Source organism: Anser anser (genome assembly GCF_964211835.1).
Source record: "Anser anser genome assembly, chromosome: Z".
In the NCBI taxonomy this organism is placed as follows: domain Eukaryota; kingdom Metazoa; phylum Chordata; class Aves; order Anseriformes; family Anatidae; genus Anser; species Anser anser.
Window position 1 is genome coordinate 56272905 of NC_139723.1, and position 14399 is coordinate 56287303.

Here is a 14399-nt window from a genome sequence, read left to right on the forward strand (position 1 = left end):
TGTTTTTCTAGTTCTGGGATGAAGTAGTTCTAACCTAGTAAGAAAGCAAGAAAAAATTATGAGTCTGTACTAATAAGTATTTTTTTTATAGTAGAATTAGTTATACAATCCTTTTATTAACCACTTATTATTTTATTTATTTATTATTTTATTAACCACTTAACCAGCTCAATAAATTATGTTTCAGTCAACTCATGCCATCTCTTAAAGAAGGTTTGGAAGTAGAAAGTCATCTTAAACCCCTTAATGCCCCAAAAGTCCTGCTTAAAATTTAATTCCTGAACAAGCAGAGCTGTATGTATTAATCTCATGTTCAAAGGAATTTTTGTTGTCAATGTATATGTTCCTATGGACTGAAAGATTTGATTAAACTCATGCACACACTTGATGCGAGTAACAGCTCTCTACCACAGCAGTGTAACTGAGAAAATAAAAGAGGTATAAAACTATGTATTTACCACCAGGACAAGACAGGACTGTAAACAGAATGGTTAAAGTATAGAAGGTATTAACTGCCTTGTCACTAAGTTCAAGTTCAGTTACTATGTTTGAGACACGTCTGATGAATCTAAACATCCGCTTCAGACACCCAAGGTATATTCCTCAATATCATCTGTTGCAGACTAGTATTTGGCCAAAGGCTTGGTCGCTAAACTAAGCCTTATCACCTTATAGAGTAAGAGAAGTGGAGAAGGAAGGTCTTTTGACTTTGGTAACTGCAATAGAAAGTTTGAATGACTTATGGTTTTCTGTCACCCATGTCCGCATAAACTTCGATAATTGATGTGTATTTTGATTTTTGTACAGTTTTCTTGTGGTTATTTTCAACTGCCTTCAGCTAAAGATGATTTTACAGTAAGTGGATAACATTAAAACATTTCATCTATATAGACATATTATACAAAAGATCTTTGGTCACCTTCACGGAGCGTAGTAGAAGATTGCAAAAGAGTGCTTTTCCCATTTGATGCAAGTCCAGTTCGGGTATTGGCATCATGGCAATTCACCTCTAGTATTGGAAAAGAAAGATGATATTTAGATGAAAGTAAGTCACGTCATTTGTTTTCAGGGAGAATTTTATTAATTTCCCTTCTGATCGAAAAGGAGTTACAAGAATTTGTTTATAAGGGTACCTTAGAATCAGAATATCCCGAGTTGGAAGGGACCCATAAGGATCATCGAGTCCAACCTTGTTGGGCATTAACACTGAAGCACATTAAGTATGAAATTTCATGATATCTTTTCTCTTTGAGTCATTCTTATAGGTGATTTTGCGTTCACAGTCACTAGTCACCAATCTGTCTTTTTTTTAAATGGTCAAGTATGAATTTTGTTCTGTTTAGATAAGTAAAAAGTGAGTGGGAACTTCACTTGATAGTTGCAACACCTCAATTTTTATTCTTCCTAGGTTTGGTACCAGTAATGTGAGAGTTATAGTGAAGACTGAAACAGTAGTAAAGGTCACCTCTCTAGTAATAGCCCAGATACTCTCAGTCACTAACTGAAACTAGTGCCTATAGGATCTCGTTATTCTCCCTTTCCTTTAGAGAGAAGCTCCTCTGGAAAGAGGTCAACTTGCCTGGCATTTTGAGATCCACTTTTTCTACATTGCACATTGAAAAGGAGCGTCAGCTCTCAGTTACCAAATAATTCATATGCAGTCTGCAGACATTAAAATTTGAAAAAGAAGCAGTAGAGAGCTTTGAAGCGGAATTTCCTTTCATTAAATTAGTGAATATGACAAAGTTATGTAATGTTCCAGGGGGATGAAGTGGTGCACGTCACTAACCTTTTAGATTCAAGAGGCTTTATGTTTTTCATTTGCTGCTGGAAGAAGGCTTAGTACTGGATTAGCTAGCAAGTTCCCCTTTTTAACTCAGGTAGATTAATCCACAGCCAGATTCCACATATAACATATATGATAAATATAACCTATACATAAACGTTTGTCATTATTTTGTTTTATATGAAGCATTTGAACATGTGGTGGTGTTTAACTTAAAGGCATACATGCACTTGGGCTAAATTTGCAGTTTTCATTGTTTGTATTTCATATAGGCATTGGAAAGAGAAAAAAGAGAGCTCTTACCCTTCTAATGCATTTAGCATATCATGGGTAATTAATGTTATGCCTTCATCTTTCAGTGCTCAACTTAATTAAACATTAAAAACAAGCCTTTCGATTCTCTTTTCTTAAATAACATAAACAAGGGTGTTTCTGTGAGAACAACTGAACATGCACTGGGGAAAATAAGGGAAGATGCAGACAGAAATTTGTAAAATCATTCTATTTTCTGTAGTGACATATAGAAGGGTTAGAGCTTGTAAAAAAGGTACCAGTTATGTGGCACTGGTACTTAAAACTGTGTACGCCTCTTGGGGCTTGAAGGTGAGAGGAAACGGGGTTGGGCTTTGGGATCCTTCACATTTGCAGAGGAGGCTGGCCCAGATGATCCACCAGCCCCGGCTTCCCTCCATGCTTGGTGTGATAGGCAATAGTTGCTGCTGAGTTTCAGTTCTACAGTAAGTGTCGCAGTAATTTGTCGTGAAACCAAGCAATAATTTTAGTAGAAAAAGAAGAACAAAATATTCTTCAGCGTAGTCCTACCTAGAGGATGAGCATATTAGTCTACAGTATTATTTTTTTTTTCACATGTTTTTCATGTATCTTCTTAGTATTTGTGAAAGTCTATTTCACCCCAGTTATTGTAAACTCTAGATGAGTTGAGGGGGGGTGGGGGGAGGTGGAGGGGAAAAGATGAAGTTAGCTGGTAAATAAATGAGTGCTGCTGTCTGTGTTGGTTTGCATTCCTGCCATGTCCCTAGGGCTCAGATAATGTCTGTATCTAGAAAAGCATGCATAATACACAATGAAATGAACTGGTACCAGGGTCTGCACAGCCTAGAGGTACAAATTAGGAATGTGCTATTTTAACATTAGACCTGTTGGAAAATGTAACCTACCTATTCCAGTTATAAGACTTTACTTGCAAGTGTGCCATCTGATTCTATATTTCAGGCAAGAATAGACCCTATGGCCAGCCTAGGAAACTGGTGCTGTGCATTGCAGAAAAGTTGAAAACATAAAAACAGGATTGACTTATTTTCCTTGAGAGATCACCAAGTCAAAATCTTTTTTTCTTGATCTGCTTACTAAATTTGTAGGGTGGGTATGTTCTGGCTAAATGAAGGCTGGGGAACTAGAGGTAACTGGTAAATTAAAAACAAAACAAAAACGACAGGAAAAAAAAACACACACACACACACAAAAACAGGCATTTTTTGCCATAATTGTTTTTTTCGGAGTGTTTTTGTTTCTAGAAGAATACACATAGCAAAAGGAAGGTGGGTGATAAGCATTTTAGTTCTATTGGAAAGCTTTTATTAATGTTTTTTTTAAAGGAGGAGTTTTTAAGTTGTGGAGCCTGTAAATTGGAACAGCTTAGTTCCCTTCACCCAGGAAGAAAACTCAGAAGCATGTGTTTGTTTGTAACTGCAAGTAATTTTTGTAAACCAAATGGATCAAGGTCTTCAGCTGGAATTAGCTGGCATATCTGGATTGCATTTAATAGTTCAAGGATCAAAAACTGGTAATTTCCATTCACAGGGTAATAAACATATTCAGCTGCTCTGGGTATGATGACGTTTGAAGATTGCGTTGTTGCAATTCTTCATGTTGAAGGATGTGAGGATGGTGCAGTTTTAGGCTGTTTATTGTGAGAAACAGGAGAACTTCAGCATATTGTGACTGACAGCCAGGAGCCTTTAGGAACATACCAGTTGGTAACTTTGGGATTTCTTGATGCAGATTTCATGAATGCAAATTGTCACTTGTCCTTATAGAAATAAAAAGCTAATTAACTTTCCTACAAAGCCAATTTGCAGGTACGTTGTATGTGCAGGTTAGAATTAAGGCAAAATAATTGCTTATAACAATGATCAGTCTAACTAATGTCACAAATTATGATTAATGAGTAAATTAGCAGTGAATGCTGTAAATGAGTATGCTTTGAAAATTCTTTTTAAGACATAAATGAGTGCAGAAATCTCTTCTGTTAAATATTGTGCATATATATTATAGCTTTTTAGAATATTAGTTTATAGAGGAATTGTGAAAAAAACAATAGTTCAAATAATTTGCAATGTATCTATATGGTATTAGACTGAGATTATATGTAATGTTTGCCTATGTGTTCATGTTTATCATAGTTATATTTTGCTTTTTAGGAAAGGAGTCTTCATCATTATTGAATTTAAACCAGTCTGTGGCCTGGTCATTACAATATTTAGCAGTTACTGATAAGTCAGTGGGTCACAATGAATATATATAAATATTTTTCCTTTGTTTTCTGCATAGGAATTGTCTGAGTGTGTAATTTGTAATGGAAAGAATGACTTAAAAATTTCTAACTAGGAATGAGTCACATATGCAAGTGAAACCAGACCAGTATCACAGAGGGGCTCTAAAACAAGTGAAAGTGATTCTTGTGATGGTGAGTGTAAACTACCGCAAAGTGCAGGGACACCTGCCACACTGTATTGTTCGTTCTGCGATCAGGAGCATTTCTGAGTGTCAGATGAAAAGTTTCCTTGGGAACAGTTGTGACTGTAGCGTGTTCCAGATTTTATTGCTAGTTCTTTACAAACAAAAGGACTCCTGAAACATCAGTTTATGATAATTTACCAGTAAATAGGGGAGTTTGAAAAAAAAGCATCTAAGCATCTTTTTTTTTTTTCCCCTTATGTTTTTGTTATTTCATTCACACGTACTATGAAGTCTCACAAAGGACATGAAATGAAAATCCTTGAATACTTTTATTCAGATTTATGAAACTATTTTATATTTCACAAATATGATAAAGTTTAATTGTGAATTGAATTGCAGTATGCCAGGACCTTCCATACACCCCAAACAGAGGGTCCAGAAACAGACCTGTGTTAAGGTCTACATTCCCTATGTATCTTGTCAACAGTAGGTCCACATGCTGAGCTTGCTATGCTAGTGCTGCAGACCTCCCTTTGCTTTTAAAAAGTGAAGTCTTATTTTCATATTCATCTGTTGGAGGATTTATGTCCATAAAAGAGTCTGTACTCCAGAATAGCTATCAGTTGCTATGGAAAGAAGGGGGATGCATTTAAAAAACATTTTCTCAGACATTTTATTTGAATGCTGAGGAAAAATGTAACGTCCTTAAAGAACAGCACAGGGTACAGAGGAGTATAATTAGAACAATTAGACAATTCCATAACCTTGAGAAATATGAATTAGTTAATTCCATTCACTTCTTCAGGATTGTACTTAAACTTATGAAAAGAAAATGTTACAAAAGAATCAAGGGATATCTTATGCTCATGGAAAGGTATGAAAAAGTCCTAATCCAAATCAGTTATGTTAGTGTCATGTGAGAAATGCATTTTCTGGGGCCTTGATATAGAAAAAAAAAGGCAGATTCTTTCTGGGTGGCACTAAACTCTCTATTTTAGAAGTCTATTTGTCTCCTAGGGGGACAGCTTGACTCTTTGTGAAGCAGCAGTTGAACTGCTGTGGCTTTAAATTCCGTAAAACAAACATATTAAAGCTTATGTTTAAGGTGATCTAGCAATAAACTCAATTTTACTTCATTTTTTAGGCTGTAATTTGCAGCAGTTCAATAGCTGTTGAGTAGCCCTAGCAAAAAGTGGATAACAAGCAGTAGGGGGTAGGAGCGCTCAGGCCTTCTAAGGCAAAGCTTATGCTTACTCTGCATCCTTCCCAATTACAGAAGTCTTCTGTTGTACAGTTTTTCCTTGTCAAAATATCAATGTTCAGTATCTATACAAAGATCTGGGAAGGCACTAATAGATGAACAAGCTGAAATAAACCAAAGCTGCATTGTTTATGTTTAATATTGCTGCAATTTTGATGACATTCACAAGAAAATTTGTAGTAAGAGCAGAAATATGAGTATCTGATTTTAACTGAATTCTACCTTTTTTTTCTTTTTTTTAACTTTATTTTTGCTACTATTATTTGAATTGTGGCTTTATTGAAAAATGGCCAGAGTATCAATAGAGGCCGTCATATGATAGTTGGTAACCTATTGGTTCTGATTTTTTTTGGCAGATTTAGTTGCACTGGAAGATTCCCATATAGATTGTTGCTGAGCTTAATGAAGTGTGCTGGAGAGAGTGTCTTTTGGACTCTGCACCTATGTTGTTAAGGGAGATTGAAAATGGTTGTCAGTTCTCAATCAAAATTGCCCTTATGTTAATAAGTACAACTGTGTGTGCAGTGTAATTGTATTTGCTATTACAGTCACTAGCAGCTTATGTCAGATTCAATGTCAAGAAACTGACAACATTAATTGTGGAGCTAATTTGTGTCAAATGTTAATTAACAACCTTTATCAAGATAAAAGCAACAAATACTACTTTTCATTTTTGGTTCTGTCTGGGCATGATTTCACATACTCCTACACTGATGATAGTCAGTTTATATGTAACGAGATGAACATATTGATTGAATAATGAAAAGATGGATCTCATGTGCTCATTGTTTGTCCTTCTCCATGGCTGGCTGGCTACTATCACCCTAGTCTTAGCTCATCTGGACCATAAATGAGTTTATCCTCATAACACCTATTAAACATCCAGACAGTATTATCCTTCTGGTACATGTAACTTTAGTCTTTAAAAGATAAGCTTAAAACTTTGCTTGTCTTGAAAAAATATCTACAAGGAGGGAGTTACGTCTACAAGTAGCGAATTACATCATTATATAACAACTCTGCTTGTCTTTTCCCTCTCCTGCTTCATAGAATCAGAGAATGGTTTGGGTTGGAAGGTAAATAAAGACCATCTAGTTCCAATGTCCCTGCCATGGACAGGATACCTTCCACTACACCAGGTTGCTCAAAGCCCCATCTAACCTGTCCTTAAACACTTCCAGGGATGGGGCATCCTCCGCTTTTCTGGGCAACGTCTTTCTCATTAGCCTCACAGTGAAGAATTTCTTCTTTATATCTACTCTAAATTTACCCTTTTTTTTTAGTTTCAAGCCATTACTTTTGTCCTGTCACTACACTCCCTGACACAGAGTCCCTCCTGAGCTTTCCTGTAGACCCCTTTAGGTACGGGAAGGCCGCTATAAGGTCTTCCCGGAGCCTTCTCTTCTCTGGGCTGAACAAGCCCAACTCCCTCAGCCTGTCTTTGTAGGAGAGGTGCTCCAACCCTCTGGTCATCTTTGTGGCCCTCCTCTGGACTTGTTCTAATAGGTCCATGTCCTTCTTGTGCTGGGGGCCCCAGAGTTGAGCACACTAAACACACAGTAGGAACTTGATTCATAGCAAGTTTTATTAGATTACAGGTGGTCCACCAAAATTCACATAGGACTGGAAACACATTGTTATTCTTCAAGTACCAAACAAAGCCAAGTTAGCTCTTCAGCCCTATTTCTGCAGCTTCACTACCTATTTACTGCTCTGTAGAAGATAGTAAGTAATTTTCAAAAGGAGGCATAGCAGTTTTAGTCCTTTTTCAGTTTTTTGCCAGTCCTAGATGGAGTCAGAAAACTAGCTTTATCTCTACCACCAATTAGGTTTTATAGAAAATATACATTTTCAAGTATACTGCCATGTAACACTAGATAAACAGTGTTGCAGTTTTCAGAGTTTTGGAGGTGGAGCTTTTTTGTTGTTGTTGTTTGTTTGTTTCTTTTGTTTTGTTTATTTCCAGTTTATCAGCAATGGGAAAGGCAAATTATCTTACAGTATAAATCAGTGCAAGCTCTGTTGCATTTGCCTGAATTGCACTAATGGAGAACACATCTCTGAATGTCTAATACGGAGGAAAGAGATTCTCTTTTATTTGTCTTCTTTTTAAAATTAGTATTATCATGAAACAATATATTGCATATGAGTAAAAGTATGCCAACCATGGACATTGGCAATTAGGCCAAGTCCCCAGTGTCCCAAGACACTGTCAAGTCCCCAAGACCAGAAAAAAGGAAACATCACTCCCATTTTTAAAAAGGGAAGAAAGGAAGACATGGGGAACTACAGACCGGTGAGCCTCACCTCTGTTCCTGGCAAGATCATGGAACAAATCCTTTTGGAGGAAATGTTAAGGTACATGCAAGACAAGGAGGTGACCTGGGACAGCCAGCATGGCTTCACCAAGGGTTAATTGTGCCTGACCAATCCGGTGGCCTTCTGTGATGGAGTGACTGCATCAGTCAATAAGGGAAGACTGACTGATATCATCTACTTGGACTTCTGTAAGGCCCTTGACAGGGTCCCATTTGACATCCTAATCTCTAAATTGGAAAGATATGGATTTGAATGGTGAAACATCCAGTGGATAAGGAATTGGCACAATTGCTGCAAGCAGAGAGTGGTGGTGAATGGTTCTATGTCCAGGTGGAGAGCGGTGATGAGTGGTGTCACTCAGGGGTCTGTCTTGGGACAAATGCTTTTCAATATCTTCATCAATGACATAGACAATGGGATTGAGTGCACCCTCAGCAAGTTTGCACAGGACACCAAGCTGAGGGGAGCAGTTGATAGCAAAGAAGGAGGAGATGCCATTCAAAGGGACCTGGACAGGCTGGAGAAGTGGGCCAATGTGAACCGCATGAGGTTCAACAAGTCCAAGTGCAAGGTGCTGCACCTGGGTCGGGGCAATCCCAGAAAGGAGTACAGACTGGGAGAGGAACTCACTGAGAGCAGCCCTGTGGAGAGAGACTTGCAGGTTCTGGTGGACAAAAAGCTTGACATGAGCCAGCAGTGCACGTTTGCAGCCCGGAAGGCCAACTGCATCCTGGCCTACCACAACAGGGGGGTGGCCAGCAGGTCGAGAGAGGTGGTTTTCCTCTTCTGTTCTGCCCTTGTGGGGCCCCACTTGGAGTACTGCATCCAGGTCTGGGGGCCCCAGCACAAAAAGGATGTGGAGCTGTTAGAATGGGTCCAGAGGATGGCCATGAAGATGATCATAGGACTGGAGCACCTCTCCTCTGAAGAAAGTCTGAGAGAGCTGGCAATGTTCAGCCTAAAGAAGAGAAGGCTCCAGGGAGACCTCATTGTGGCATTAAAGGGGGCTTATAAAAGGGACGGAGGAGGACTCTTTACTCGGTTAGATAATGATAGGACAAGGGGGAATGGTCTTAAACCAAAAGAGGATAGATTTAGACTAGACATTAAGAGGAAATTTTTCACTGTAACGGTAGTGAGGCACTGGAACAGGTTGCCCAGAGAGGTTGTGGAATCCCCATCCCTGGAGGTGTTCAAGGCCAGGCTGGATGGGACTTTGGCAAACCTGATCTAGTGGGTGGCATCCCTGTCTATGGCAGGGGTTTTGGAGTTAGATGATCTTTAAGTTTCCTTCCAAGCCAAGCCATTCTATGATTCTGATCATGATTATGATTCTATGATTCTATGATTCTATGATTATCATGGTGATTGGCATAGACATAAAACCTAGTAGTGGAATACGTTTGTTTGCTGTTTTCCAGAATAGGTTTAACACAGTTTGTCACACTTTTTGTTTATTGGTTTTCATTGCTTTTATTTTCTTTGTTGTTTAACTATCTGAAGTTCTCCTGAACCCAGGATAGTTAAGCTAAATTTTTCAGGAATGAATGCACAGTATAGTTTTTAAACTCAATTGTTTTTCTGCTTAACCCTGGTAATGAATGGCAAAACTGGCAAATTTTCCAAAATGGACATTATCTCTAAGGAAGTAAGTTATTTTATTTATGTTGAGTTTATGAATTTGCCAGTCTCTGAATGAATCATGCATTTAGAATTAAATATATGAATTAAATTAATCATATATTTGGAATTAAAGAGCCTGTGAGCTGATTAACTTACCCACACAGTGTTTTTCTTTCATTGGTTTGAGGTTAAATAATGAATTTGCAAAATGTCAAAAAGAATAAAAAGAGAATGACAGTGTATCATTTTTTTCTTGATGGCATACATTCACAATTTATGCCACAGAATATCTGATTCAGTCATGTCTCTGCGTATCAGAAAGTTGAGTTAATGCATGTGTAAAAAAGAATTCAAGGCTGGGAGTTTGGGTGAAACCCAGATGCTCTTCATCAGAATATATTTCTGTCTTTTCTGTGGTCCAAGCATAAAGCCTATGAGTGGAGAAAGGATTTTTAGTTTCCTTGCTCTATCTCTGTGTTTCATTCACTGTGGATTTGGAGATTTTTTTGTCACCAGAGATGTGCTTTTGTAAGTCCCCCACAGCAGCACTGGTGGCACACTGTTTTGCTGTGCTCAGACTTGCCATTGCACTTTTTTCAGGTATTTTGTTTGTTCTCAGTGAATACGTAGTGTTCAGTGGGCAAAATTAGCACAGCAGGTAGTTTATGGAGGTTTGAGCATTCTGGAAAGTTGAAAACACAGCAATAACAATTTTGTCTCACACCTTTGCTTAAGAAGAAAGAGTGCGGATTTTCAAATATGTAAGATTTTTACTGTTTTTATTTTATTTTATTTTATTTTATTTTATTTTATTTTATTTTATTTTATTTTATTTTATTTTATTATTTTATTTTATTCTTTGTTAGTGGTATGTTGCACCTTAGGGGGTCAGGTAATTGTGGAGGTTGTGCATGCCCCATCCCTGGAGGTGTTCAAGACCAGAGAGGAGGAAGACCTGGACAACCTGATCTAGTGGGTGGCATCCCGGCCCATAGCAGTGGGGTTGGAATTAGATGTTCTTTAAGGTCCCTTCCAACCCAAGCCAATTATGGTTCTATAATATTTAATGTAGCAACATAACAACATATTGAGTCTGTTTTATAGTAATGGCTACAACATATTTTCTTGGCATTTAAAATAATTTCAAGATTTCCACCAGTGTTACAGGCATACACACTTGTAGTCTGCTGAGGTTTTGACATTTAAATAAACATGCTGACAAGAAATGTTGCCTGTAGAAAGGCCAGTTCAGCAGAATAACAGTTAGACAGACAAAAGAACTGAAGAACAGCAACTCAGAAACAAAAACTATTACAGTATAGGTACATAGCCGCCAGTTCTAAGAGAGGTCAGTGAAGCCAACCAGAGAGACTGAGAACAGAAAGTGACTGTTGAAAGTTGAAGAGGAGAGCACAGATTAATTGCAGCAGTTGCTGCACAGCAACTACATATAACAGCTTACAGCAGAAGACAGACCACAAAGCCAATACCCGTGGCTTTTGTTGGTGTTTGTTTGTTCTATAATTTAATAACCCTAAATACTCATTTCATATCATTCAAATCAGCATCTTCAAGCATACTGGATTGCTAAAAACTGCTCAGCTAAGAAAGAGAATGATGTAAATATATACACGAACTCTTCAACATTTCTGAACTATGGTTAGACATCTCAGTTTTTATATTGATTTTTCAGAAGTCATATCTCATGTCGGTGTAAGTTTGAAAGTTTTATTTCACCAGAAGTCTGATAAATTAAGTTTAATTATGTTTTAACAGAAAAGGAAGGTAAAAGTATAATTAATTAAAAATGTTCTTTCCTACTTTTGAAATTTCTCCAGTTCTCTGTCCTCTTCTGTTCCTGCAATAGCTGTATTTATTTATTTATTTATTGTGACAGAGTGGAATAATGTGGGAATAAACAGGAATTATATTTGAAACTGTGCCCATGCATATATCTCTCTTCTGTTATAGTCCTTTCTGCATAGACTCTTAATACATAGGCATTTACCTCCCCACTTCAAACTTACAAATGGCTTCATAGAATTTCTCCTAAATGTAACTGATTTTAATGGCTTAAAGGTGGGAATCTTGCTTTCGTGACATCCTGTGATCATAACATCAAGTCATGAGTCATGATCTTATCTGAGTTGATTGATGAGCTCATTTTACAGCAGAAGACAAATTGGATTTTTTATTTATACTGGTGATAAAATATAATGTGTGATCTTGCTATTTTTATGATATCAGATTCTCCATTTTAGTATAAATTTACTAGTAAAATCTGTAAGTACTTTCCTGACCTTTTAGTTATTTCTTAATGCTTTTTCTTGCAGGTGAATGCTATTATCAAAGAAACAAAATATTTTACACCTTTCTTCATTTTGAAGTCTTGGCATGACTTATTTTTCATGGGTGCTGCTTAGATTAATGCTTTTGTTTGTTTGTTTATTTGTTTTAGCACCACCAAAGTTTACAAGAACACCTGTTGACCAGACAGGGGTTTCTGGAGGAGTCGCCTCATTCATCTGTCAAGCCACAGGAGACCCAAGACCTAAAATTGTCTGGAACAAAAAGGGAAAGAAAGTCAGCAATCAGAGATTTGAGGTATTAGGTCCATTGTTCTGTTCCTCTGAAAAACATAAATTCCAGTCTCACTTCTAATCCCAATATATGTGTTCTATTATCAGTGATTAAACAAAATAGCTATGACCATTGGGAATAATCTAGTGGAAGCAGTTTTGTGCAGGTTTCATTTTGCAAACTAGTTATAAATAGCACTGTTAAAGGGAAAACTGCTGCTGCTGCATTCAAAACCAGCATGATCTAACTGGGGAGCCTTGGCATGCTTCAGTTCACCCTGCAAACTTTTCTGTAAAGGAGATGGGGAAAATTATTTGAGCAGTGATTATTGTCCCCAGAGAGTAAGCCACCTCTGTCTGTGGCAGTGTGCACCAAGCAGACCAAGCCTACTATGGCTTCTGCTGCCACAATTGCTTACTAGTATTGCAGAGAGAGATGAAAGGGACATTATATTTCCCGCTGCTGCAGAGGAAATATAAAAGTTGTTTGCTTTTGATTCTTTTCTTAACAATATCCTTGGGAAAAGATATGGAGAAGCTGTTTCCTCTCTTTCCACAACCTTCAGTTAAAGGAAACAGTGAAGATAATCTGTTCAAAGGATACAGGTTCTTTGGGGAAATAAAACAACAAATAATATTCCCTCTTTTAGTGGCAGGAACAATTGATATCAAATATTGTATGACCTTTAACATGAAGAACAAATTCAGAAAATGGGAGAAGGCATGTATAATGGATACCAAACCAGGGCTGATAATGTATAATTTCCCCTGTCCCTCTTCAATGTTTTCACTGTTAACAGGTCTCTACTTTTGCATCAAGAAGACAACTGTTTGGCAAATGACTAATTGGTATATAAAACAGTGACACACATTTTTTCAGTGAATGATCTAAAATATATGTATAAAATATTGAATGAATGTTGAAGTCTTCAGTGTTCATTTTTAGTAGTTTTGGGGAATATTGCTTTCCCTGGGTTTCAGTTTAGACTTGTGCCAGTAGAAAAGAATTGCATTCCTTGCATAGACTATTTTTTTTATTCCTTTTTTTTGTTCAAAATGTATTTAACGATCTTTGAAGTTCTTGCAGTATGCAAAAGCTATCAATTCCTTTATTAACTTATATAGTTATTTGCTTGTATATTTACTACAATATGAAAAAATAATTTAAATTGAACGTAAAAGTGACCTGCTAGTTCCAGGAACCATTTGTTCCTTAAAGAATATATGCAGAGCTGTAATTGGATAGAGGGGTTAACATAGAAATGTTATAAAATCTACATAATTTATCCCATTCTGGTCACAAAATTTTCATACAAGTTGACTCTTAAACAGTGAAAGATTGGGCATGTACATGTTTACTGCGACGGCTGAGTTTTATTTTTCAATATGTGGTGTTTTACTTGATTCATATATTGTTTTCTCTGTGTCTATATACCAGGTTTTGGTATAGGCAAAAAGAGAATGGGCAAAAATACATCTGTTTTATTTCCATTAAAATATTGGAATGCAACCATTAAAAAAAAAAAAAAAAAGTTTTAAAAATTCCTTTAGTGAAATACTGAGCTAGCTGTATAGTCAGGTAAGATGGAATGTATTTCAAAGAAATAGAAAACACTTGCCAAGTATTTTATATTTTTTAATATAACTCCTGAACAGAAGGCTTATAAAATATCCAAATAAAATACAGAGCACATCAACATTATAAGCACTTTTATTTCCCATTAAAAATCAGAGCATTAATTCACATTGTAGAATCTCAGAATAACAACAGAGTAATGGCAGAAATGAGATTCAAAAAACACATAAGGCATCTCTGGGAAACAAGAAAAATCTGAGATGGTCAACTATACCAATAGGAGAATAATTGGTTCTTTTTTTGTTGTTGGTGGTGGTGTGTTTATTTTTATTTATGTATTTATTATATTAATATTTTGTGTATTTCTTTGAGTTTGATTGCTTAGTAATAGAGAACATGAAAAGGTTTTACCTGACCACTTGTCTTTATAGAAGCCTAATGGATACAGTTGGAAGAGATTTCAAGTGGCTATCTAAACCATCTTCTTTCCCAGAGATGCTGAGGGTTACTATTATTATTATTATTATTATTAAAATGAACTTGATAGCCTTGTAC

The 14399-nt window shown here is 36.8% G+C and overlaps 1 protein-coding gene across 28 annotated transcripts in view; it reads left to right on the plus strand.

Annotated features, from left to right (window-relative positions):
* Window positions 1-14399, plus strand: part of PTPRD (protein tyrosine phosphatase receptor type D) — a 1402037-nt gene that overhangs the window by 1125190 nt on the left and 262448 nt on the right. For 18 of the 28 annotated variants that reach the window (XR_014576765.1, XR_014576766.1, XR_014576767.1 and 15 more), the window contains one exon: window positions 12148-12296. Coding sequence is in view for 10 of the 28 variants with exons in the window: in XM_083817752.1 (XP_083673878.1) it covers window positions 12148-12296 (149 nt within the window). In the remaining 18 variants the exon portion in view is untranslated. The remainder of the gene's footprint in view (window positions 1-12147; window positions 12297-14399) is intronic. The other 10 variants (XR_014576776.1, XR_014576777.1, XR_014576778.1 and 7 more) reach the window with 1 other exon arrangement.